The following is a 27,894-nucleotide window of genomic DNA, read 5'->3' on the forward strand; positions in this document are numbered from 1 at the left end:
TACATTTCCCAGAAGGCTGTAGGTGGTGCAGTGACGTCAGCGGAAATAGAACACGCGTTCCTTCCGGTTGTGCGTGAGTGCCGAGCGGAGCCGAGACCCAGCGGAGCCTGAATCCCGATAAGACAAGATGGCCGGGCTGCCCCGCAGGATCATCAAGGTAACTACCACCCCCCTCCCCCACTCGGCCCGTCTTTCCCGGCCCCCTCAGGCCGCCATCCCCCTGTGCCGGGGCGCAGAGCGCGGAGTTTCCGGTGAGCGGGGCTGGGTAGAGCGCGGGGAGCCGGGTTCGGCCGCTCCGTTGACCAGGGGAGCCACGGGCAGGCCCCGCCGGGCTGGGAGCGGCGCGGGAGCGGGTGGGGCCCGTGCCTGTGGAACCATTTGCCCCCCCTCCCACCTCCGGGCTGTGTGAGCGAGCACGGTGCCGCTGGAGGCCCCATGCGGCGGCCAGAGGAGCGGCTGCGGGGCTCGGGCGGAGTCTTGGCGCCGCCGACGCGGCGCGGGGAATGAATGAACAGATGAGGCCGCGGCCTGTGCGCCACCTCTGGGCCCCCTGTCTCTTGGCCCCGGGAGCGGCGTGAGCCGCGAGCACCGCATCCGTCCGCCGCGGCGTGGCTCCCCCTGCCCGCCCCACCCCGGCCTCGGTGCCTGTGAGCCCCCTCGTGGGAGGAGACGCTCAGCAACTGCGCAGAGCGCCCCGGGCTTCTCAGCGGGGCAGGGCCCGGGAGTGGATTTCACAGGGGGCTGCGCCTTCTGTGACAGCGGCAACGAGGAAAACGCGGTATCGGGCTGAATGAAACTGAATGTGCTTCCGTGCGTCGGGCACCAACATCCTGCTCCCACCCGGGTTTTCCAAGGAAAGATTGTGACACTCACACGCCACTGAAACCCATCTTCAGCCTTGCAATTAGGGCTTCCTAGTTTGCGCTAATGACGATTTGTTAATCTCTTGATGACTCAGGACTGACTGTCTGAGGAAGTAAGGTTACACCAATTAGGAATTGTTAACGTGTTGTGACTGTTTACAGTATCTGTGAAGTATGTGTTTTGCTTGAATTTTAACTTTAAAATGTTTTATTAAATAACTCCAGCAAATTAGCTGTTTCTGCATCTTTAACACTTAGAGTAGGTCTGAAATTATTTTCATTGTAGATGCTTCTTCCTAAGTGGATAGTAACTTGTATGTAGTGAGCAAGATAATTCTAAAAAGACTTTTTCTATGCATCTAGTGTAGTAAACAAGAATTCAGACTAATCTTTAAAGTGTATATTACATTAAATGTCAGAACAATGAAGACCTCTTGAATTCTGGATATTTGGTGGTGTGTACATAAAATTGTATATGGAATAAGGGCTTAAATATTTTTGGATATTGTAAGTAGAGTTCTTTCAGTAGCATTTGTATAAACCAAGCAGTGTGTTAATGATATCTGTCTTGTAACAATACATTCATGCAGTGCAATGTGAATCCAACAAATTTCTTGGCTCACACTAATATGATGTTTGCTAAAATAATGTAATAATATGATTACTTCAGAACTACTCTAGTTAGTTCAAACCCCTGAGTGCTCTAACTGAATCTGGTAAAACTTCTTTGGTATCAACTTATATAAATGTTACAACAGATGGAAGTGAAATCACACAACACAAATTCACGAATGCAGCATAATATTGACCTGATATGGATCTGTCGCCTCTTGTTAGTACAACATAAATATCCTTACTACCTGCATCTACAACTCCAACTTTTAAGAAGTGATGTGATGACTAGTTCTATAAAAGTAACTTATCTTATTCAAGTAAGGTCCATTAGGTTTGATGGGCAGTAACACTCTTGTTTCCTGTTAAATTGAATGAATGTTATACAAATAATTTATAATGCTGTGAAGCTGTTCTTGGCTGAACACACTGAAAGTTTGCAACTAATGCAAACAGCAAAGAACAGGAAAATGTGCAAGTTAGTTTGTCTTAAAATGAAAAGTTGCATAATAAATGGCTGGGATAATGAAATTAGAATAGAAAAACAAATTGCAGTAAAACTGTGCAAGGGTATTATTAAGACTAAAGTTTATTACCAATTTCTTAATGTTTACAAGCCATGTTAAGAATTTAAGGTCAAAACTGTATTAATTGATTTGTCACTCCATTCAGCTATCTCAATGAACAGTAAACACTGGAAATGTTACTGAAATATGTAAGGGTAGACTACTTAGTATTACAACATGTAGTGGAGACAAGATTATTGGGGCTGAAAAAAATCAATGATTTTAATCTAAATTGGATTTTAATTTAAATATGTAAATCTGTTTAAAATTAAATTTGAAATTGACAACCTGTTAAGGCCTAAATTTATAATCTAGTACAATCATATAAATTAAAAAAAAAAGTACATATTTGCTACCATGTTTTAAAGAAAGTTTTAATCAATGAACTGGTGGAAGTTACTGGCAGAGCATCTAGAACTGGAATTTGTTGAATGCTAAATCAGCTTTTGACAGCAATAGCCTCTTCTGCAGGTGTAGAGAAAATTTTCTTCACTTCTGTTTGTTCAATTTAATTAAATGACTAGTTCATTCAAAGTTAAACAACTAATTGAGAGTTGAGAAAGCAAGGAAGCTACTTTTTTTCTCTTCCAATATGTGAATAAATACTAGGTGTGAGAAGATGAAATATATACTAGATCTAAAATCTTGAAGGAGATGGAAACCAGAAATAATTGGTTCAATTCACTAACTCCAGTTAAACTGATTTAAGAGTATTATATGCAAAACATGTTTTTAAAAAGTTAATTTTATTTAATCCAGAAAAGTTCTCACCTAAATATATAAAATATTTTTGTTCCTTTTTAATTGTATTTGGGTGAAAATTCAAATTCAAAGCTAGACTCATCACAAATGAAATAATAATCCTCTAGTAAATAAGAAATGTAATATGCACCTTTCTCAAACAATAAAACATAGAAAAAATAAGAACCTGAATAAATGTAAATTAAGCTATATAAATTGCTTAAATAGACGTGTAGTATGGTGTATCCTCCTGGTTAACAAAAAGAAGAATAAAAATTAGTGTAAAGGATTTATTTAATTGTAAATCAACATGTTTTAATTCTTACCAACCAGTGAGAATCAAGCTTTTCTTTAGGAAAAAACTAAAGTACAAATACAAAACACAATTAAAATTGAAGAATTAAATAACTGTCCTGCTTGCTGATTAAAATCCATGATTTAAATTGCTTTGGTTTAAATAAGCCCACGCTGTTTGTTATGGAGATTCAGCAAATGCTCTATAGGTAAGATGAATCTCCCATTATGTTTTAGGTGGCTTTAGATTCTCCTCCTTATCGTCACCAAAAATTAATGAAACTACCTCTGAGTTGGTAACAGGTTCCTTTCCCTGAGTTTTTTGCTTTCTTTTCATGAGAACTTTGAAGCAAATAACACAATTTATTTCCAAGGTATGGATGGAAGTGTGACATCTAGAAGAGTATCCCAATCCTTTTTTGTCCCTTGCAGCTTAAAACTAGACACTCAATATTTGTGTTATTTTTGGGGATGCTGTTTGATCTTTTGGAGAGTGCTGATTATTAAGAGGATAATATGTGCTTTAGGTTAAATATATAGATGAATGTATTATGATGCCTCCATAGACTCCAGAGCTTTTGAATTTTGGATTGGTCATTGTGGATTGTAGTGGTCCATTTTGTAATGTCCATACTGTGCCTTGAAATAGGGGTGTCAGACATACAGCCTTTGGGTCACATTTGGCCTACGTGGCAAAGATTGTCCAGAGTCTGAGTTTATTTGTCTAAATGAAAGTTTCTAGCCACCGTGGCTGCAGAGAGAGATCCTTCCCAATCTAAACTGGTTATGTCTGAAACAAATAGCTATGGTGAATTCCAAAAGCCAGTGATACTTGAATGTCAACATCAGATATTTGATTGCTGATAGTTTTAATGGCATAGGAAAGGGAGTGGGAGTGAAGTCCTTGGTGGTTGGATTTGGAGCTGTGGGGAAGCAAATGCAGAGAAAAATAGAGGAAAGACAGGTCAAAGGGAGAGAAACAGAGAAGGTTGGAAAGAGTGGTGGCCTAAAGGAGAACATTTTTTTTTACTGAATCTGAGTGTATGAATAAATAAAAGTTTAGTTACTAAATAAAGACTCTGTTCTCCCCTTGATATCTTTGCAAGCCTTCCACTGATAGCTGTGGATTGAGGAGAGTATGAAGTTCTAAATGTATGTTCTGCCCGATGGGCCATGTGGAATCCAGCCCCCTCTCTTCTGCAGGGGATTGACATTCCTCTTCTTGTTGGTCTGCTGTTGGCAAAGGACTTGCTGTTCCTGGTCTTCTGGTTGGCCAGGGCAAGGTCTCAGTACTCTTCAGTTTGCTGCTTCATGTTTTTGTACAGGCTGGGTCTCCTCCAGGAGGAGGGAAACCTGCCCCATCCCTCCTCAGTAGAGGACTCTGCATGTATGTGGGACTACTTGCTTCTCCAGTAAAGGATTTTGGAGGGTAGCATAAAGTTATTTAATGGCACTACTGCCAAGCATTAATGTATTATAGGGTGTAAAATTTAGTTGATTTGGTGTGTGGGTGTTCATCAGGATTAATTAATTGGGAGCACTGAGTTCAGGCAGCAGGAGAGACTAGGCTGTTTGGGCCAACACAATGGGGGTGGGAGACAAGGCTGGATGGGGTGTAGCTTGAGGCTAGTGGCTGGTGTATTTCAGCTGGGTTGGTAATTTTTTCAAGTCCTGAGCCTAAGACATTGTTTGTTAGAGAAACTTGCACCAGAATAGCTACATTGATGCAGTGTTTTCTGCATTGGGGACTTCATTAATGTAAATGGCACATCAATGTGATTTTTTTTTTTAATTCAGTGAATTTCATTGGAGTAGTGCATTTGCATTAGAGAAATTTGCACCAGTGTAACTACATCAGTGTAACAGGTTTCAGAGGAACAGCCGTGTTAGTCTGTATTCGCAAAAAGAAAAGGAGTACTTGTGGCACCTTAGAGACTAACCAATTTATTTGAGCATGAGCTTTCGTGAGCTACAGCTCACTTCATCAGATGTATACCGTGGAAACTGCAGCAGACATCAGTGTAATTATACCAGTGCAACCCATCCCCAGCGTAGACAGGAACTCAGCTTCATTGTATAATACTTCTGGGGAATGGTTGTGTGTGGTCACTTTTGGTGAAGAGATATAAAAGACTGTTTCCAGTTACACTGATCTTAAAGAACTGTTTTGCTACAATGAGGTAAAAGCAAGTATACTTTGCAAAGTTGCTTAACTGCATTACTGATCTTCAGAATCAACAGTATGGTGATGATGAGCCTAAGGATAGAACTATCTTTTGGTTTTTGATGGTTCTGCAGGTGATGGTAGGTGCCTAATTATGGATAGTTGACCTTCACTGTGCACATTCATACGAACATTTCTATGCTGACATTTTCTTTTGAGAAAAGTGTAGCATTCTGTCCAGTGATTTTCTTAAAAGTAACTAATGGAAGTTTACAATCAACTCAGATGTTTTATACCTAAATGTTTTAAAACTTGAGAATATGCCGTGTTGTATTAAGATATTAGCAAGTAAAATAAAACCAGTGTGGTTCATATCATATGGTGCTGGCTATGGCTACTTTGTTTTCTTCATCATTACCTGTGCATCTGCTAAACTCCTTTTCTAGACTTTGTGTGTGAAAATACAGAAGATGATGTATTGATATATGAAGTCAGTGAAATAGGTCTGCAGTTGCATCTCCTCAGACAGCTCTGTCCCAAAACAAGAAAACTATTTTCCCATCAATATTTAATATACTGACAGGTTTCAGAGTAGCAGCCGTGTTAGTCTGTATTCACAAAAAGAAAAGGAGTACTTGTGGCACCTTAGAGACTAAAATTTATTTGAACATAAGCTTTCGTGAGCTTCAGCTCACTTCATCGGATGCATGCAGTGGAAAATACAATAGGGAGATTTTATATACACAGACAGGTTTCAGAGGAACAGCCGTGTTAGTCTGTATTCGCAAAAAGAAAAGGAGTACTTGTGGCACCTTAGAGACTAACCAATTTATTTGAGCATGAGCTTTCGTGAGCTACAGCTCACTTCATCAGATGTTTACACGGTAAACTCCTTTTCTATATACACAGAGAACACGAAACAATGGGTGTTACCATACACACTGTAACAAGAGTGATCAGATAAGGTGAGCTGTTACCAGCAGGAAGGGGCAGCAGGGGAGAGAATTTTTTCTTTTTTCTCTCCCCTGCTGCCCCTTCCTGCTGGTAATAGCTCACCTTATCTGATCACTCTTGTTACAGTGTGTATGGTAACACCCATTGTTTCGTGTTCTCTGTGTATATAAGATCTCCCTATTGTATTTTCCACTGCATGCATCCGATGAAGTGAGCTGAAGCTCACGAAAGCTTATGCTCAAATAAATTTTAGTCTCTAAGGTGCCACAAGTACTCCTTTTTCTTTATTCAATATACTGTTACACTCATAATGGGATGAGTGCCCCCCCCCCCCCAACACACACACATTTTACCTTCTTACATAGAGCCAATCTGCCCTGGAGAGGGAGAAAATCATATTTCCCCACTCTGACAGAGTGAAAAAATGAATGTTCACTCATGTCATGCAGCTGGCTGCAATCTGTTTTTTGGTCCTCATGCCAGTATGCTGCTTAATAATTTTAACCCCAACTGCTCTCTAACCAGCTGTAGTTTCCATTCCATATACTTCAGTTTAACTCTCCTATTGTGTAATGGAGTTAGATAGTGGTAGAACATCTTAATTTACTTTACTCCAGATTCTTACTAACCAGAGGTAAATTTATGATAATACATTTATGTTAAAGTCTTAATTCAAACAAGTCCCGGCAAAATAAATGGTTTAATATTAATATCAACATTGTAATAAGATAGTTAATGCGTAGTGATTACATTGGTTTACCAGTGTATTGACTAAGTTGGGGCAGGGGGAAATCCCCAGACAGTTATGCTCAGGTCAGTCATGTGCACATGGGAAGGAAATGGTGGGACGCCAAAACTGGGAAACAGGTCCATGACTTGCATGAGCATGGCTGGGATGAAATGGGTCTATGACTCAAACTGAAATCGCAGGGAGGAGAAAAATGGGTCTGACTCAATGGGGGAGTCGAAGGCAGGGTAGAATAAAAGAAATGACCTGGCCTGTATGGTTGGCAGGTGAGTGATAATTTCAGGTTCTTTAAATGATCACTTGACTGATCTCTGATTACTGGCTAAGACTTGCTGTTTCTGTCTCTTTTAGACATTTTTGTGGAGAGCAGGGATCACACCTAAATCTCAGCTAGACAGCAAATATTAAAGAATCAAACTAGTAGGCATTTTAAACTAAAAGCCATTTCTCTTCATTCTCATCGTTCCTACATTCTTACCCCAACTATTTGCATGGCATCCTCCAAGTACTAAATGTCATCCTTATGACCGTTGCAGAAAGTGAAATTGAAGAGATCCAGTCTTGGAAAATATTACTGACCCATTTTTCATTTCACTTCAGTAAATAAAGGTACAATAAACCTTTTTTAAGTCATAATTTTCAACAGCAGTTGTCTCCAGAACCTGACGCTGACAAGTGCAGCTTTAATAACAGGCTTTTATGTACACCAGTTAATTATCATATTTGAAACTTATTTTGGTGATTTACACAGATCTAGTTACTGCTAGCTTAGACCTGGTCTAAACATAGGTTGTATCATTTTAACTAAATCATTGTCTAAACTGACTTACTTAATATGGTGCAACCCCCTTTTGTGGGCACTCTGGTTTGAGTGCTTGATATTGACTGTAACTTGTCTGTCCTTTATGCCATTTTAAGAGTGCCATTTGAGGTTACACTGATGTAACTAAATCAATTCTTAAATTAATTTGATCATATCAGAATTTTTGTGGGTAAACAAAGTCTTTTATTATAGATATCTTTTACTGGATATTTCAAATGTGTGCTAGGGAGTGATGCATGCTGATGAATCTTGATCTGGAGTTTGTTTTAAACTTCGACTAAAAGGTAGCACATCTATGTAGCATTTAAAGTGTTTTAATTATGAACACTGATATAAACTGGAAACAAATCTTAAGATTAAAACATTCACTTATTTTTGACAATTGGACTTATATTGGATGGGTTGTGACAGTTATTTTTGTGGAAGTTGTTGGAGCTATTTTTTTTTTTTTTGGGCCAAAAGATCTCCCTTTGAACGATTGTAAAACAAAAAATAACAAATCCCTTTCAAATTTGGGTGTGCCTTCTTGGCATAACTGACACTTAATATGTAATGAGAGGAGGAAAAATGTAAAATGGTTCTCTAACCAACTGCTGTGTAGATGTTTTCTCTAACTACGTAGTGGCTAAGTGACTACTCACCCATCAAAGTTAAACATAGTGAAAACCTTTTAAAATAGGTGTGAGGCTGAATAGAAGAGGTGAGATCAGGGGTGGAGGTAGTGGCTTAAACTCTACTGGGGTTGGGGGGGAAGATATGTTCAGAGTGAGGAGAAAGGATCCAAGAAAAGAACCACGAGGAGAACCAGTAGATGAGGGTGAGGAGCCATTAAAGAATGCGCCAAAAGATAGAACCAGTAAAACATAGGCAAAAAGTCGAGGGGAGTGTATAGAAGATGAGCACAGTCAGCAGCTACAGAAACAGGCAGATTAAGGAATTCTTATATTGTAACACTAAACTATTCCAGGTTTTCCTGAAGATGGAAAACTTTGCAGATAACTAGAGGTGTAGGATTTACAGCCACCAACCAATTCTTGCCTTTACTTCTGCTGATTTGCTAGTCATGCACAATAAGATCAAGCTGTTTGTATGTACAGTAGGTGGAGTTGACTTAACTTTCACCTTGATAAGCTTTAACAGAGTGCATGTATACTTTTTATAGCATTTATCCTGTAAAGACTAGGAAACTTAAATGGGAAGGCATAGTGTGTTTAAAAGGACTTCCATATTGGCTCTGCAGATCAGCGAAACAATTATAATCAATATAAAAGGCACTTCTGAAATTCATGTAATTGTTGTGGCTCAGTTTCCCCTCTAAAATAAAAAGAATACTGTCCCATTTTTGTCAAATGCTTTGGGATCCTTTGATGTAAGGTGCTACGGCACTCTGCAACAATCTGTATATACCCTTGTGTATATTTTAGTAGCTTCAGCATGCTGTTGCTCCGTGGCATAGTATAAATAGGAAATATTGATCTTCTCTGATCTCAACTATCACTCTCTAAACAATGAGAACAATGTTGTGGAGCTTAACCACACTGAATATAATCTGTCCCATAGGTGAGATTTCTCACTTTGCTGGGGTTCACTTTCTGTATGTTGGGAGGAGAATCTTTTCCCTCTGCTATCCTCCCTTTCTCCCAACTCAAATCAAAAAAGCCAGACACCTGCAAGGGGTGGAGTATTTGAGTTCCTTTTGGCTATAGCAGTTAACTGGATTCATTCAAAAACAAATCGTGTATTCTTTGTTCTTAAAATAAAATAGTTGACCCTTTCTCCTTCCAACACCCCCCTCCTTTTTTTTTTTGTATGTCTTCCATCCTCATTCCCCTCCTGTTCCCTATACATCTCTTCCCCATTAGTCCCCCAGACTCAATCTGTCCCTCTTCCTTTTGGGGAGTTTTCTGGGATCACTTCACTATCAGTAAAAAGAGTACTTGTGGCACCTTGGAGACTAACAAATTTATTTGAGCATAAGCTTTCATGAGCTACAGCGATGAAGTGAGCTGTAGCTCACGAAAGCTTATGCTCAAATAAATGTTAGTCTCTAAGGTGCCACAAGTTCTCTCTGCGGATACAGACTAACACGGCTGCTACTCTGAAACCTCTCACTATCAGTGGGACTCTCGTGAAAAAGGAGAGATGGAATCTTTTTTTTTCCAGAGTCCATCATTGTGTTCAGCCAGCCTGGAGGATGAGAGGCAAGGTAAGGTGCCCTTTCCACAAGGGAGAATACTGCTCCTTTTGGCTTGACGAGAAAAGGATCAGGCTGAAGTTTGAACTGTTTAATCACTGACCCCAAACCTACATTCCTTTAGGAAGTTTCCTGTTTTGCTCCCTCTTTCTTCTCAGTGAATATCTTTCTGTTTTGTCTTAATCAGCCCTGCAGCAGGGAATTGTGAATCTTCTCCTGTTGGTGAAACACTAGATGCATGAACATATATCTGGTTCTCTCCTGGTTTCAGGAATTCTTTGTGGGTGGAGAAGAGTGGGATATTCTATCACCCATATCATGTAAATACTTAGGATTGAGTGAACATTCACAATTACGAAAGCTCTGGCTCAGTCACACACAACTGGTTTCAGGACTTGACTTTTACAGTCTTATGATTATAACTTATTTCTGCTAGTGTATATATTTCCCTTTCTGGCTTCACAATGACAGGTTTCAGAGTAGCAGCTGTGTTAGTCTGTATTCGCAAAAAGAAAAGGAGGACTTGTGGCTCCTTAGAGACTAACATTTATTTGAGCATAAGCTTTCGTGAGCTACAGCTCACTTCATCGGATGCATTCAGTGGAAAATACAGTGAGGAGATTTATATACACACAGAACATGAAAAAATGGGTGTTACCATACACACTGTAACTAGAGTGATCACTTAAGATGAGCTATTACCAGCGGGTGAAGGGGGGGAGAAAACCTTTTGTAGTGATAATCAAGGTGGGCCATTTCCAGCAGTTAACAGGAACATCCATGGAGCAGTGGGGGGAGGGAAATAAACATGGGGAAATAGTTTTACTTTGTGTAATGGCCCATCCACTCCCAGTCTCTATTCAAGCCTAAGATAATTGTATCCAGTTTGCAAATTAATTCCAATTCAGCAGTCTCTCGTTGGAGACTGTTTTTGAAGTCTTTTTGTTGTAATATTGCGACCTTCAGGTCTGAAATCGAGTGACCAGAGAGATTGAAGTGTTCTCTGACTGGTTTATGAACGTTATGATTTTTGACATCTGATTTGTGTCCATTTATTCTTTCACGTAGAGACTGTCCAGTTTGACCAATGTATATGGCAGAGGGGTATTGTTGGCACATGATGGCATATATCACATTGGTAGATGTACAGGTGAACGAGCCTCTGATAGTGTGGCTAATGTGATTTAGGACCTATGATGGTGTCCTCTGAATAGATATGTGGACACAGTTGGTAACGGGCTTTGTTGCAAGGATAGGTTCCTGGGTTAGTGGTTCTGTTGTGCGGTATGTGGTTGCTGGTGAGTATTTGCTTCAGGTTGGGGGGCTGTCTGTAGGCAAGGACTGGCCTGTCTCCCAAGATTTGTGAGAGTGTTGGGTCATCCTTCAGGATAGGTTGTAGATCTTTGATGATGCGTTGGAGAGGTTTTAGTTGGGGGCTGAAGGTGTTGGCTAGTGGTGTTCTGTTATTATCTTTGTTGGGCCTGTCCTATAGTAGGTGACTTCTGGGTACTCTTCTGGCTCTGTCAATTTGTTTCTTCACTTCCGCAGGTGGGTATTGTGGTTGTAAGAATGCTTGATAGAGATCTTGTAGGTATTTGTCTCTGTCTGAGGGGTTGGAGCAAATGCGGTGGTATCTTAGAGCTTGGCTGTAGACGATGGATCGTGTGGTGTGATCTGGGTGAAAGCTGGAGGCATGTAGGTAGGAATAGCAGTCAGTAGGTTTCTGGTATAGGGTGGTGTTTATGTGACTATCGCTTATTAGCACCGTAGTGTCCAGGAAGTGGATCTCTTGTGTGGACTGGACCAGGCTGAGGTTGATGTTGGGATGGAAATTGTTGAAATCATGGTGGAATTCCTCAAGGGCTTCTTTTCCATGGGTCCAGATGATGAAGATGTCATCAATGTAGCGCAAGTAGAATAGGGGCATTAGGGGACGAGAGCTGAGGAAGCATTGTTCTAAGTCAGCCATAAAAATGTTGGCATACTGTGGTGCCATGCGGGTACCCATAGCAGTGCCGCTGCTTTTCAGTCATTGATCACTGTTTATCTTTTCCTCTTTCCTCCTTGCTCCTTCTATCCCTTTACCTTCCTCTTGCTTTTATTACTTGGGTCTCTGTCATCTCCTAGATTTTCTCTCCTTCTCCCAAACCTTTCAGTCTCCTACTTTGTTGCATTTTTGAGCATCCACAAGTGTGCATCTCCATATTCTTTCCCTCTGTCTCAAGCATACATCCACTCCCCCTTCTGCCCTTCAATCTCTGCTTCTCTTCCCAAGAAAAGACCAGTGGCTTTTGGGCCACCAAGGTATGTCTACATTGCAGTAGACACACTGGGCTTGGGCCAGTGGTATGTTTAATTGTGATGTAAACATTCAGGCTCAGTCTGGAGCTCGGGTGCTAGGACCCTGTGAGGTGGGAGGGTCCCAGAGCTCAGGCTGAAGGCCAACCTTGAACATCTACACCATAATTAAACAGCCCCTTATCCCAAGTCATCTGGCATGAGCCAGCCACATGTATCTAATTGTAGAGTAGACACACCCCCCAAATTTCTTCTCTACAAAGAAATAGCTTCCTGGCAGTGCACTGAGGGCAGGTCTACATAACAAACTTGCATTGGCGCAGCTGTATCACTGTAGCGCTTCTGTGAAGACACTCTAAGCAGACAGGGGAGAGAGCTGTCCCATCAGCTTAACTCCACCTCTGTGAGATGTGGTAGCTATGTCAGTAGGAGAAGCTTTCCTGCCAACACTGCTGTCTGCACGGTGGAGTGGGGAGTTACGGTCAGTATAAAGATGTCGCACAGGAATGTGGATTTTTCACACCCCCGAGTAGTATAATTATACTGAAATAAGTGTGTAGTGTAGACATGGTCTGAGTGGAGTTTTCAAGTCCCAGACTGAAAGTTGGGGCTTCTCTACCCTGGCAGTTTACAGCGCTGCAACTTTCTGGCTCAGGGGTGTGAAATAACAGCCTTCTGAGCGCAGCAAGTTCAGCACTGTAAAGTGCCAGTGTAGACAGTGCACCAGTGCTGGGAGCCGCACCCCTTGTGAAGGTGTTTGGTGTGGTGGGTTTTTATTTTTTTGTTTTTTGTTTTTGGAGACAAGTACTAAACTTGCTTTTTCACAACTATTCAAAAATAACTTGTTACAAGTAATATCACCTTCTAATTCCCTTAGTACGCTATCATGCATGTTGTCAAGACTGGTTGAATTGTACATGTTTAAATCTTCTGAGCATTCCTTTTAAAACTTCTTCCTCATTTCTTGTCTTTCTCTTATCTTCAGCTGGTACCAAAGTTGCTGTGATTAGTTAATCAAGTTCCTAAAACATATTTAGAAAGGTGTTTTTATATGATAAAGTGCTCTTGTGAATTGTTTGGATGATAGGAAACTCTAAGCTGCAAGCAAGTGGATCTTGGAATTGCTTAAGTGAGCAAGAGCATGTAATATGTGAAAAATCAGGCACTCTAAGTCTTGCAAAGTACTGGTGAATTTGGGGAGGGGGGGCGGGGAATGGTTCCCATGCTTTTGTCTTTGCAAAGGTACTAAGCTAGAGTATGTGTGTGAGGGTTTTTTGCTGGATGGGGGGAGCTGTGCTCTTGGGGTCCACTTATGAATGTGGTGAGGTGATTTAACTGGCTTCTTGGCACAGAGGTTTCTTTTTTTTTTTTAAAATCCCAGTAGCACAGTGGAGCAGTCTCGTTTGTATGAACTGACATGTCTCTTGAGTCTTGGCAAAAGGTGTCAGAATTTTAAGCCAGTAGAGCAGTCTGTCTAGTAGAATGCTCCATAGTGCATCTGGGAATAGTCAGTCAAATTGCTTGATTGGCTGAAATTTCCATATAGCAAGGCTTTCTCTACTAGCAATTACGTATTTTGGTGAGGAAGAGTCATTGTCCTGTGACTCTGGATTAAAAAAAAAAAGGGGGTGGGGGGGGAAGTAACAGGGTTTAAAAAAAATATTCGGTGTTTCTGAAGTTTTTAACTGACCTGTAACTTTTTTTTTCTTTTGAGTTAGGGGGTGTTACATTAATGTTCAAATTAACAGGCTATGGAAATGTGAAAACTAATCATTTGTGTTGAGAGATTTCAGACTGCTCAGATGATACTTCCATTTGGTACTGAGCTGATTCTGTACTTAAAACAAGGCAGACAGTAACAGTAAGGCAGTGTTGTAAAGTTACTTCTCATAAGGTTGCTGTTCCCATACTCTTACTAGTATAAAAAGTTGCTGAATTGGCCATTTATAACACATAACTGGCCGGGATAGTTTTTGAAGCTGATCACAGAAGAAAGAGAATGCAGTGTTCTGATATGCTACATCAACTGCTAGTTACAGGAGGGAAATAAATTCCTCTTGTTTTTTATCTTAATGAATTCCATGTCCCACATACTGGTGCCAATTCATTCAATAGGAAGATATGTCAAGCAGGATAGCATGTTAAGGACTAAAATGAAACGAGAACAGGTACAAAACAGCCCCCCCCCCCCAAAAAAAAACAACACCCCACCCTTACAAGATGCTCTCTTAGAGGCTAGTATAAATAGAACTCTGTTTACAGATTTCTTGAATTGACATTTCCTTTGTGAAGGCCATGGAATTGGCCATCTCTAAAAAAAAAAAAAAGTTTAATGAAGATTAACAGAAGCTAAAATGTGACCTAACTGGTCAGGTAAAAATCCAACTTAAGAGGATTTCCTGCTGTAGGGTATCCCTAAATTCCTTTCATTCAGGGAAGTATGTCAATTTAGGTGAATAACATAGCTGAAGCTGACATACTTAGACCTACCCCTGCAGTGCCTTCTCTACCGCGTGTCAACTGCTGCTGCCCGCGCCTCTCGCGGTGCTGGAGTACAGGAATTGACGGGAGAGTGCTTGAGGGTTGACTTATCGCTTCTAGTCTAGAAGCGATAAATAGACACCTCCCCCGCCGCTGGATCGATCGCTGCCCGCTGATGCGGCAGGTAGTATAGACATACCCTTAAATATTTTTGCAACAACAATAGAGAATACTGCATATTTTTTCTATCTCCTATAAAATAGGGAATTCAGACATAATTTAATTCATTTATTTAGGCTGAGATTTGTAAAGATACTTGATGGGATTTAGACTCCTGACTACCTAAATCCCTTTTGAAAATGGGACTTAGGCTCCTAAATCAGTTAAGCATTGTGACACTGAGCACAGCAATGCCTAAATACCTGTAAAAATCTCGGTCTGTCTCTTATTTTTCTGTGAATAAGTCTGCTGTCTGATTAAAATCTCCTGTTAATTCTAAACATAGGACTTTCATAGGTCCTGAGCCAGTAAAGTACACAAGCACATGCTCCAAGTTTTTGAGTACACCTCTACCCCGATATAACGCGACCCGATGTAACACGGGTTCGCATGGGTTCACTCTTCACATGCCTTCCCCCCCCCCCCACGTCTGGGAGGCAGGAGTTGTGGGGGGGGCACTTTTGGGGGCCCTGCAGGCCCAGAGTGGCCCGGGTGATAAGTGGGGGGATGGGAGCAGCCCCCTGCGCTTCCCTGGCCCCAGCCGTGTCGCTTGGGGGAAAGGATCCTCCCTCCCCCCCCGCACTCACCAGCAGCGGCGGAAGCAGAGCAGCCCGGCCCCAGCCTGCTCCACTCCATCAGCTCCTAGCCGCGGCGCTCTGGTTCCCACCGCCGGTGAGCATCCTGTCCCTAACCTGCCCACACTCACCGGCAGCGGGAAGCGGAGTGACGCGGCTGGGAGCTGGCGGAGTGGAGTGGAGTGGGGCCGCGTTGTTCCGCTTCCCGCTGCAGAAGAGCGCAGGGGGCGTCCTTTCCCCAACCTCACCGCACTCACCGGCAGCGGCGGAAGTGGAGCAGCCCGGCCCCAGCCTGCTCCACTCCGCCAGCTTCCAGCCGCGGCGCTCCGCTTCCCGTCGCCAGTGAGCGCCGGGGGTGTCCTTTCCCCAAGCTCCCCGCACTTACCGGCGGCAGAAAGTGGAGCAGCACAGCTGGGGCCAGGCTGCTCTGCTTCCGCTGCTGCTGGTGAATGCCTGTCGGGGCGGGGGTGTGGATAGGGGTCGGGGCAGACAGGGAGCCAGGGGGGTTGGGTGGGATCCTGGGGTGATTAGGGACGGGGGTCTCTGGAGGGGGCGGTCAGGGGACAAGGAGCAGGGGGGCCAAGGCAAGGTCGATACAAGCTGTTTCACATACAACATGGTAAGAGGTTTTGGCTCCTGTGGACCGCCTTATAGCAGGGTAGAGCTGTAGTTACATTGATGTTATTGGCACTCTTCACATGCTGAAGTGCTCTGTAGGATCAGGGCCTTAGTGAGTTGAATTTATGGGAGACTGGCAAATACTTAACATGGGGAAATATGAAATATCCTTTATTTTCAAAATGGCAGGTACAAGAAGGGCATTCAGCATTTGTCTGAGAACTTTATTTTCCAGTCACTTTCCAGTTCCCACTGTAAGAATTTAGCACATGGTGTAAAAGGGTATTAAAATGCAAGCATTACCTTGCCTTTTATAATTAATCTATGCAGCATTCTCTAAAAGGTAATGATTAAGAACCTTTGGGTTTTTTTAATGCCTGGCTTCATATTCCAACAAGTTTGTGTGTTCTAGTGCCTTGTTTAGGTGTTTTGCTCAAGTATGAGAATCAGGGCAACCAGGGACAAAATTTACTGTACTTAGATGCTGCATAACCTACCCGTGTGGTGTCACTACTTCTGTTTCTATACCTGACATTTTGCTTCCCTTCAAGGAATTAAAAAGCTCCACAAGGCAGAAAGCACTTTAATGGGAGCTTTGCTGCTGGGACAGCAAACACTGGGTTAACAAGCAGAAGTCTGCAAGAAATATATGAAGTGCATAAAAGTTGTACTGATGTAGATAAAACAGTTATAACCCCCCCGATGTGGGCATAGTTTTATTGTGTTTATACCAGTATGGTTTATTCCCTCATGGGAAAGGGAATAAGCTATTCTGGTGTAAGACTTCTCTTTACTGGAATAATTGTATCCACATTAGGGATTGTATTAGTATAACTATATTGATCTAAAAATAATCCAAACACCCTTAACCAAAGTTAAGGTTATAGTGGTACAACTCTCAAGTTCAGACCTGGCCAAAGACTACAGCCTGGTCTGCATCACACTGTTAGGTCGACGCAGGTTGCCTTGCATCAACCTAGCTGTGAAAGTGTCTTCACTTAAATTTGGCTCCTGCCGACATAAGTTCCTCTCTGCTCCAGTTTAGTAATACCACCTCCCTGAGCGGCAGCATCACGGTCAGTGCCATATCAGTGTAGACATTGTGTTGCTTACATCAGCTGTTGGCTTTCAGGCGTTATCCTACATTGACAATACAACCTCCCAGTGAGGATGTGCACCACTGACACAAGGAGACAAGTGTGTGCACGCAGAAGTGATTTAATAACTATGGTGGCTGTATGCCAGAGTAAGTTAGGTCAACATAATATTGTAGTAGAGACATGGCCTAAGGCTATGTCTTCACTGCTCTCCCTCCCTCCCTTTTTTTTTTTTTAACATAGATAACTAATGCAAGTTAGCTATCTTGCTTTAAAATCCTAGCAGAGACCAGGCTGCCTGATGTAGCTAGGTGGGGGTATAGTATTGATCGTGCCTTGCTACCTCATGGTTTGTAAAACTAGCTGTCCCTTGTAAATGCTGGTAGAGATAGCATGATAACTAACATGAATTAGTTTTATTTCTGTTTAAAACAAAACAACAAACACCCTTTTTGGCAGTGAATACTGTGACAAATTTCCTCCTCTACCTTGGTGGGTCCTATGCTTATTGGCGGATTTTCTCGCTTCAGAGGTTCACAGCAGCCCTCAGTTTGGCCACTTTCGTGGCTCAAATCTGCCGTTCACTCAGTTAGCCTCATCACTGGCCAGCATGGGGAAAGGAAGAACAATCCCCACGGTCTCTGCTGATCCACCTAGCGGATCAGGGAACAGGCCAGAGACCTTCCCCTCTGGTGGAACCCACAGTCCAGTTCAACTCCTCCAGTATCAAGTAGGGAGTTGGGGGGAACCTGGGCCCACCTTCTACTCCGGGTTCCAGTCCAGGGCCCTGTGAACTGCAGCTGTCTACAGTGGATCCTGTAACAGCTGCGTGACAGCTTCAACTCCCTGGGCTACTTCCCCATGGCCTCCTCCCAACACCTTCTTTCTTCTCACCACAGGACCTTCCTCCTGATGTCTGATGATGCTTGTACTTCTCAGTCTTCCAGTAGTATGCCTTCGCCTTCTCACTCTCAGCCTCTTGCTCCCAGCTCCTTGCATGCATACTAAAAAACTGAAGTGAGCTCCTTTTTAAACCCAGGTGCCCTGATTAGCCTGCCTTAATTGATTCTAGCAGCTTCTTGATTGGCTGCAGGTGTTCTAATCAGCCTGTCTGCCTTAATTGTTTCCAGAAAGTTCTTGATTGTTCTGGAACCTCCCCTGTTACCTTACCCAGGGAAAAGGGACCTACTTAACCTGGGGCTAATATATCTGCCTTCTGTCACTCTCCTGTAGCCATCTGGCCCGACCCTGGCACAATACATAGATAGCCTTACACCAAATTTATGACGCAGCCCTAGGCAGTCAGTGCTTTCAGTCGGTGAGGTCTAAGCCTAGCTTTTCTCCCCTACACCTGATTGGCAAAATTTTGTTGATGAAAGTTGAAGAAAATAGAAATTTAATGAACACTTCTGTGAAAAGCTTCCTACCATTTATACCTAGTTACTATCACTCAGAGCTTTAAACTGGTGGATATACCAAAAAACGTGCTAACTGTTGCTTCTAGAAAAAGATGAATACTACCTTTGTTGATACAAAATGAGTAGTAGTGAAATAGAACATATTTAGCCAGAGATTAAGGTCATGAGTGTTATATAACCTAGCAGGCGTTTTTTATGGACTTTCCTTTTTTTATATATTTAATTTACTAACTTGGTGGTGTGGACAGTCTGTTGTGATTTGGGTGCTTTTTTTCCTTTCTCGATTCTATTTTCATTTAAGACTCTTAATTTAGTTTTTTCTCATTTTGTGGGTATTATCTGCTTAATCATAGCTGATCAAGAATGGTTTTAACAGTGACCTTTGAATAAAACATTTGTATTATCTTTGTCTTTTTATAATATAGCTTGTAGCAGATTTTTATTTGGCAAGTGCTTTACAGCTAATTACTGTATGAGATGAGTAAACTGATATTATTTGCCATTAATGATTGTGGTGCTTTACTTTCTTTATGATCTGATGCTTTTCTATAAACTGAGGTTTTTCTGCTCAAAGTAATGGATGCCCTTTTGGCTCTGAGAAAGACACCTGTGTTGAAATGGTAAACATAGCCTTTTAAATATTATTAGTTTCTTTGTTAATTTAATAAGTGTATTTTATCAAAACATTACTTTGCACTCCAGTACAAAGAGGCACATCCATCTTGTTTTGTAATCTTGCTGATTTTCAGCTGTAGTAGCGCTTCAGTATTTGGGGTTATGTTTTGTGGGCACCCAACATAAAATATTTTTATAAACGTCATGTAGTGTGCACTGCATAAGCTTTAATTCTTGTAGTTGTACAACTTGTTTTACTTTTATAATTTTCTCTCCCTTATTGCTTTGTGAAGGATTCAGAGGGGAAATAGTGAAACTGACTAGATAGAAGTAGTCAAACACACAAAGGAGAGAGAAAACAGCTGTTTTTCTTTATTTCAGTTACAGTAATTTTAAATATGGTAATAGTTACAGTTTCAGGGTTAACTACACCTTTGACCCTCTCTCCTTCAGATCAAGGACTTAGGCTTGCAGTCCCTTTGTACCTCACTGTGATTTTTTTCCCCCAGTGGATCTGAGCATGGTCCAGCATTTGTGGTTAATCTTTCTCTACCACTTATCAAGCAGTCTTCACAAAGTAAAATACTTAATTTTAGGGTAAAAGCATTACATAAAAAAAAAAGTTCCTATGTACAAGCTAAAAGCTTACCAGAGGTCACGTTGCGCCCCCTGTCCAACATATGGCTCTGGTAGATATCAGTCTGTCAAACCCCTCAACTTGGTCTGCTCTCCTGGTTACCAGTTTGTCAGGTTTCAGATCCAGACTCCTCTGGACAGTATAACTGTTTCTTTATCAGTTTGATCTTTTGATCTCTGATCTCCTGTAACAGGTAATACAAGTCAGTGGCCCTTTCCTCCCCGGGGGAGCTTCAAAAGGCTTTTTTTGTTTTGTTTGTTTTTTTCTGTCCGTCCCCCCCCCCCCCCCCCCGCCGCCGCATTAATCACCCCTTAGGGATTCCAGATTCCACAGGTTTTCATGTTCTAAACATAAAGATGCTGCATGTGTTTGCAATATTGGTCACAGTAACAGAAATAGATTAAAAATACTTCAACACCAGGATGGGTTTCTCTTTAAAGTGATATACCCCATAAAGCTTTTTTCAGTAATGCAGAAGAATTGAATTGTACAAGTTTAGTCTGATACCTTAAATTTGGTTTATGGCTGTGAATACATTGCACAGACGTTTGTTTTATTGAATCATTCTCAAGTCCTCGCACTACTACATAGAAAACTTGAACATTGCATATGAAATAGCTCTTCCTTCTGATTCTTTGTCTGCTAGGCATTTTTGTGTAGTGCAGAGTGGGAAGCACTTTCCTCAACATCATGGTGGTGTGGTTTTCCTTGGAGAGTTCTCTGTAGCAATCCATCCTGTTCATAGGTTCATCAGTTTTTAAGGTCAGATGGGACCATTGTAATGATCAGGGTGGATTTGATTTAAATCACTAGTCAAGAAGACTAGATTTAACCACGGTTTTCTACATAAAAGTGCATTTTTGTTGGTTGTTATAACCTTAATACGTATTCTTCACAACTCAGAGCTGTAGCTTTCGTTTTTAGAAGGTACACACTATATATTTTTTAAACAGTGATTTATCTTGAAAACTTTTCAGATTAGTTTTACAGCTGTATTAGAAAATGAATGATTGTTTGGTTATTTCATTTACCAAAGGTAATTGAAGCAGATAGTTCACCTCCCAATGACTTCATAAATATCTCCAATTCAACAGGTTAATCATTAATATTTGGAGGATTTTCTTGCCATGCTGTATTAGGAGGAGAACATCAAGAGACAGACATTTTGTTGTTTTAGTTAAATAAAACAATTTACATTAAATATTCTGGATTTTTTTCTTCAACAGCAAACATACGCTTGTTTTGTTAAAATATTGCATGTCCTTCACTTCTCACATTTATCTCCAGACTTCTTCTCCTTGTCCAGATCTATTCCGCCCCCAACAATCTTCTATTCATTGAACTTTTCGAAACTTTGCACTTTTAGAGAGAGGTAAGGGATTGACTCTGTGTACACAAATTTGCAGAGGGACAGTAGAGTTGAGGTCTTATTTCTCACCTGTATATATTTTAAAACATTTTTTGCTGTTAACAAGCATGTTACCTCTGGAGATACACATCCACAGTTTTGAGAACTGCAAAACTAAGCCTCTCTGATGGTATCTTCTAGACCAGAGGTGGGGAAACTACTGCCCGTGGGCCACGTCTGGCCCGTGGGACCATTCTGCCTGGCCCCTGAGCTCCTGGCCCAGGAGGCTAGCCCCCAGCCCCTCCCCTGCTGACCCCCTGCAGCCACGCCACTGCGTGGACAGTGCTCTGGGCAGCGTGTCTGCGCGCTCGTGCGGGGCAGCGCAGCTCCTCCAGTGCAGCTCCCAGACATGCCGCTCTGAGCAGCATGGTAAGGGGGCCGGGGGGTTGGATAAGGGGCAGGGGATCCTGGGGGGCAGTCAGGGAGAAGTGGATGTTGGATAGGGGGCGGGGCCCCGGGACGGGGCGGTCAGGGGTGAGGGGTCCTGGGAGGGGGTGGTCAGGGGATGGGGATCAGGGGCGGTTGGATAGGGCAGAGCAGTCAGGGGATGGGGAAGTGGGGGGGGTTAGATGGGGGTGGAGTCATGGGGGGCAGTTAGGGGTGGGGGTCCTGGGAGGGGGAGGTCAGGGGACAAGGGCGGGGGTTGGATTGGGGGGGAGTTCTGAGGGGGGCAGGAAGTGGGAGGGGGCGGTTAGGGGGCAGGGGCCAGGCTGTTTGGTTAGTCACAGCCTTCCCTACCTGGCCCTCCGTACAGTTTTGCACCCCAGTGTGGCCAGAAAGTTTGCCCACCCCTGTTCTAGACTGAGCACTCGGTCCTATTAAGTAGATAGAAAGATTAACCTAAATAATCTATACAGAAGCCTGTGGAACCTCATAAGATTGGGTCCCTAATCTTTGAACTATTGGAACTCCTTAACAAAACTTTTCTTAAACATGACATGAATATATTGTGTCATACTACAGAATTAGAATTTATAATCCCTGTTTCATGATGAGATACATTATAGCTCAAAGGTATCTTAATTAAAACTATCTTTAGATAGGTTTTTCCCTCAAAAGGCATTTTATCAAAAGAATCAGATTTAAATTTAAAAAAAAGTGGGTTTTTTTAAAAAAAATTTAAAAACCATTGATTTTTATCCATCCTGGTAATGATCTAGTCTGACCTCCTGTCTAGCAACATTCAACCTTAATTTAAAAATTGTCAGAGATGGAGAATCCACCATGATGCTTGGTAAATTGTTCAATGATTAATTACTCTCATGCCTAATTTCCATTCTGAATTTCTCGCTCTTCCTATGTGATTTTTTGTTGTTGTTTTCTTTTTATACTTCACCTAATATGAAAAGTCATTTTCTATGGTTTTGCATAAATCTACTTAAAATGAATATTTGGTATCCTGGTACAAATTTTGTCTAAATGTTTGCTGTGTTTTAAATAGCTTGCCTTTGTTACACCATGACTCCTTCCTCCTCCTCCTCCAGGAAACCCAGCGCTTGCTGGCAGAACCAGTCCCTGGGATAAAAGCAGAGCCAGATGAGAGCAACGCACGTTATTTTCATGTGGTCATTGCAGGTCCACAGGATTCCCCCTTTGAGGGTGGGACATTTAAACTTGAACTATTCCTTCCAGAAGAATATCCAATGGCAGCTCCTAAAGTACGTTTCATGACCAAAATTTATCACCCTAATGTAGACAAGTTGGGAAGAATATGTTTAGATATTTTGAAAGGTAAGTACATTTCTCTTAATTCATTCTAAGCAGGGAAAACTGACAATTCAGTTGTTAAAAGGATTACAAACTTTTTTTATTTTAGCTTGGTCACGAGGCTGGTTTAAATGGCTTTAATCTGAGAGGAAAACATATTAAATCTGGGGGTGGTAATAAAGAATGTGGTATATCATACTACTGTAAATCTTTCTCTTTAGATAAATGGTCCCCAGCTTTGCAGATCCGTACAGTTCTGCTATCAATCCAGGCTTTGCTAAGTGCTCCCAATCCAGATGATCCTTTAGCAAATGATGTAGCAGAGCAGTGGAAGACCAATGAAGCCCAAGCCATAGAAACAGGTAGTGTATCACACTTGTTACTTTTGTATTTGTGTGAAATTTTATGAAAACTAGATTACTCATGTGTTTTTATTTTGGAACTTAATTTTAAAACCTGACCTCCGGTTTAGTGCTTGTGACTCACAAGAACAGTTGTTTGCTTGTGCAGTTGATAGCCCTGAATGCAGGTGCAGAATCAGTGCCAGAGTGGAGGTCTTTCTTTTCTGAGGATCCACTTAGTTTGCACATTTCACATTGCTAAAAGTACAAGAGTATTTGACTGAACTCTTAATTGGGAAAGAGAAACCATTCAGTTTTGTACTTTACATCCATTCCTTGTACATCATGAGAGAGATTCTTTAATAAATTGCAGTTTAGTTCCACAGAGCTCTGCAGCATCTCTAAATCTGCTTCTGTTGCAGGCTCTAATAGAATGTAGTTTCTGAGATAATAGAATAAACAGGCTGCATTACGCCTTCCCATTAAAGGATCCTCTGCAGCCAGGCCATCTGTTCCCAGTGGCATCTGTTTCTGTGAATCTTGTGGGCTTGGATTGTGACTAACATTCCACAACTAACATGCTTATATTTGTGAAACAGTGACATAACGCTTAATTTAAAATACTCAGGTGCCTCTGTTTAACAAGCTCTTCTAATCAAAAGTTTGGGAAATGGAGTATATTGAAATGAATAAAATGAGATTTATTTCACTTTAAGAGTATGCATCTTTTTTTCTTTACAGCCAGAGCATGGACTCGGCTATATGCCATGAATAATATTTAAATTCGCTCTGAACATCAAGTGTGCATCACTTCTCCTATTCTGCCAAGACCTCTTTTCTTTTTTCTTTTGTTTGCATTTAATGGACACAGTCTTAGAAACATTACAGAATAAAAGTCCAGACATCTTCAGTCCTTTGGTGATAAAATGCACATTAGCAAATCTGTGTCTTGTCCTAATTCACTGTTGTAACGCATGAGCAGAGGCTAGAAGTATCATCTGGATTGTTGTGAAACTGTTTAAAAGCAGTAGCATATCTCTGCTTTTAATCATTTTTTCCATCATGGCTTAAGTATAAGCACTGTGAATGAAGGTAGTCAGGGTTAGCTGCAGGGTTTTTTGTTTTAATTTTGTGAGCTCCTCCTCTTCCCTTTTTTATGGTGATGCTAAATGCATTGGTTAAAGCAGCTAACCAGTTACACTTTAGGATATGCCCTCTAGCTAAGTCTAACTTAGATGCTGTAGATGGACAAGCCTGATTGTTTGAACAAAAATGGGAACATTAAACATCCATCACCTTCACTAATAATATTGTGATTCTGCTGTCAAGTGTAGAAACCTCCTTTCAAGAAAAAGCTTGTGACTATTTTGTATGGCTTTTCTGGAAAATCTTCTGTAAATCTTATGTTTTAGTAAAATATTTTTTGTTATTCTACTTCGCTGTTGTACAGTTTATTTTGCTGTGGTTTTCATTTCTCTACTGTGACAATTGTATTTAAAAAAATTGAAACCAGAACAGAACAATTTGTCTTCTCCAGTCTGACAGATTAAATAGTAAGAGGAAGAATTTGCAAATTCCATTACTTTTGTTGCTGCTGATTTGTATTACTAGCTCATGCCACAGCGTGTTCCTAAATTGGCCAAGATAGTACAAAATTATATTAGTAACTGATTCTTTCAAAATGAGCCTCTGATGAGTATAATTTATCAGTCAGAAAGGTTTGACAATGCTTTAGCGTGTATATACATAAGATGTTATGTATCATTAAAGCAGGAGGCTAACAGAGCAAATGACAGCAGTAACTAGGTAAATGTGTGACTTGTCTGTTTTTGTGCTGAATATTAATCAGGTATTATACTATGCTCTTTCATTCTAACTCATGTCTCAAAAAAAGCATAAAACACCAGTGTACAGTACAACTGTTACAGACCAGCTGATCAGTCAGTTGATATTTGCTAAACTACTTTCAACTAGCCCCATTTAACCACTGAGTTATCTATAACCCTAATTAAGATAAATATCACAAAGGTTTATTCATTTGGAGGAAGTAAATAATAGCTTCTTGCTTCCTCGCTCTTACATTTATCTTTTTTTCATGTCTCTTGGAAGCCCATTTTAATCTCCTTTTCAGTTCAACTTCATATCCCTTTAAATGCTTTTTTCTTTCCTTTTTTTTTTTTCTAGTTGCCCCTGCTCCCACCCACCCCCAACCCAGGAATGTTTTCTGATCTCTAAGCTTTCTGTGGTGAGTCTGAACTGTATAAATGACAGCCTGCAGTGGGAATGCATGTCTTGCAATTCACGGTGATGGTTATGTAGCCCGTTGGTATTCTCTGCCTCCCACACTCCTATTCTAGTGTCATCTGGAGTTTCTATAGAATGTGGTGTATTTATTGTGCTCTTATGTAAGATGAAGATTATCTATTAAAGTTACATTTTCAACATACAAATGCTTTCAGTGACTGGTAACTGGTATTGTCCCTCAAAGTGCACTGCATAGTAACATTATAAAACTTGGTTCAGAATGATCTAGTTCAGCACAAGATTAAGACACTTAAAGATGGATTTAAAGTTAGATTTCCTTATTGGATGGAGTTTCTCACGTCTGTGGCTTGCAGCAGAACTTCAGTCTTCAGGTTGAGTAGCCAGGCCTCTTTACTGTTACTAACAAATCAGGTTTTTTGTTATTGAGATGAACATTTGTGCAGTTTAGTTGGTGTAGTTCTCTTGCGTGTCATTATTTGGGTGACTAATTAACTGAGCATACATGTACCCTTAATTGTACGGTAACTGATTTTTTAACATGGTAGATGGCTCTTCTGAATTCTTCTAAAATAAATCTAGCTAAAGATACACTTAAAAAAACCCCAAACCTTTAATACTATTACTGTTCACATTTACCAATTAATGCCTTTATTAGCATACTCTGTAATTGAATGGAAAAAGTACTCCTCCAATGAAGCCAGGGTAAAGGAAAGGGGAGTGCAGTAAATTTCATCGTGTGCATAGAGAAGCCAATGCATCCCAGGGTTTTGAAGGAGCTAATTCTGGAATGTAGCTGAGAGGGCCACTGGTTGGGTGTTGAATCGCTTCCCAATCTACTTTTTCTCAGTACTGTTGGACAATGTAAATGTGTGGGGTAAATAGCTGTGAGATGTCTACAGATTTCAGTTGCTTTGAAGGACGTGCCCTTAAATGCTTATTTTTAAAACAAGTGTAGATTCTAAAAACTTCTCATGGCATAACTTCAGTGATATGCACTCTGATTGTAAGAATCCTTCAGTGTGGACTTCAAGTCCAAAATAAATTAAAGCAAAGTAGGATCTATGAAAATATAATTTTATATTACAATAGTCACTTAACATCTGAATCTCGTGCTTTTAATGAAGCTTAACATGGAATGTCAGATGTTTTCTGCCTTGCATCAAGTGATGCTTGCAGATATATTTGACTTCCTGACTCCTATCTGAGAATGTTTGAAGTTCTGAGCTCATCTGTATAGTTGCCTGAATTATCTGAAATGAGATTAATGGAATTTTTCAAATGCTGATTAGAGATGCCCCACTATGTTCTGTTATCTAATGCTCATTCCATGACCTCTAAAATTAAAATTTGCCACAAGTACAAATGTGGTTGCCTTACCATGAGTACTAGTTAGAATTTTTAACCTTTACAGAAGAATTATAGTATTTCCATGTATAGCTTTCCTTCAATGCTATTGGTGCTAAGAGCTAACTGGCCTGAAAGCCTAAACAAGAGTTGAAGCTATATTTTACATATTAGTTTATGGATGATGATTGTGTAGGTAGAAGGCATACATTGTAAACCAGACCCTAAATTTTTTTTTTTTTTTTTTTGCAATAACTAATCTAGGTCAAGGAAATACACTGGAAGGTCCTTTTTTCTTGCATTTAACATTCTGAAATCTGAACTGTCTTTTAAACATTTAGCCATGATTTTACATGGAAATGAGGTTGTGTATAAATCACTTAGAACTGATAGACTAAATGTCTTGGATATTAGATGACTTCTGTAGCCTAAACCAGTGAAGTGTTGCTTCTATAGCTTTCAAGAAAGCGTATCTCCAACACATTATGGTTACTGTAAAACATCTTGATGGAATAGTAAAATCAAAAGTTGTGAAATTTCCCTCAATTTGTGTGTGTTCCTACTTGGAATTATGTTGAGGGTTACTTTAAAATAAAATGTCTATGTTATAAACAGAACCTGTCATGACTGTAATGTAATAGACACTTGAAATAAAAGGAAGTGATTATTCATTGCATATACATTGAGCATCATTTTACAAAAAGTGGTCCCTTTTGTAGTATGACCATAGTCTTTAATGTCTGTGCAAAATAAAATAAACTTTGACAAATTTTTAAGCCCTCCATAACTCTTGTTTTCCATTTGCTGCTGCTGCTTTGTAGGGGGAAGACAAGTAAACCATTCTGTCCAAAACCTCTCTGGGAGAAAGGTTAGACTGTTTCCTTGGTCTTGAAAGGTTATTTTCTGGTTTCT

The 27,894-nt window shown here is 40.9% G+C and overlaps 1 protein-coding gene and 1 long non-coding RNA gene across 3 annotated transcripts; one reads left to right on the forward strand and one right to left on the reverse strand.

The window, feature by feature from the left end:
* Positions 1–27,769, forward strand: UBE2N (ubiquitin conjugating enzyme E2 N). 2 transcript variants are annotated; one of them, XM_048835596.2, is made up of 4 exons: positions 1–157; positions 22,810–23,056; positions 23,254–23,394; positions 25,558–27,769. In XM_048835596.2, exons 1-4 carry the CDS (start codon positions 128–130, stop codon positions 25,599–25,601), a joined length of 462 nt encoding a protein of 153 aa, XP_048691553.1. In that variant the 5' UTR covers positions 1–127; the 3' UTR covers positions 25,602–27,769. The 2 variants fall into 2 exon arrangements, with proteins under 2 accessions (XP_048691553.1, XP_048691554.1); XM_048835597.2 differs by having other exon boundaries at positions 24,115–27,658.
* Positions 19,629–21,853, reverse strand: LOC142070566 (uncharacterized). The gene is made up of 2 exons (XR_012666428.1): positions 20,949–21,853; positions 19,629–20,101 (listed from the first exon to the last, which is right to left on the reverse strand). It is a non-coding gene; the product is annotated as an uncharacterized LOC142070566 (long non-coding RNA).
* Positions 27,770–27,894: the final 125 nt, after the last annotated feature.

Source organism: Caretta caretta, chromosome 1 (assembly GCF_965140235.1).
Source record: "Caretta caretta isolate rCarCar2 chromosome 1, rCarCar1.hap1, whole genome shotgun sequence".
In the NCBI taxonomy this organism is placed as follows: domain Eukaryota; kingdom Metazoa; phylum Chordata; order Testudines; family Cheloniidae; genus Caretta; species Caretta caretta.

Excerpts from the sequence above, each read along its gene's own strand:
- UBE2N (XM_048835596.2), top strand. The coding sequence starts at position 128 with ATGGCCGGGCTGCCCCGCAGGATCATCAAG. Across the intron at positions 158-22,809 it reads TGCCCCGCAGGATCATCAAG|GAAACCCAGCGCTTGCTGGC; the intron begins GTAACTACCACC and ends CTCCTCCTCCAG. Across the intron at positions 23,057-23,253 it reads ATGTTTAGATATTTTGAAAG|ATAAATGGTCCCCAGCTTTG; the intron begins GTAAGTACATTT and ends CTTTCTCTTTAG.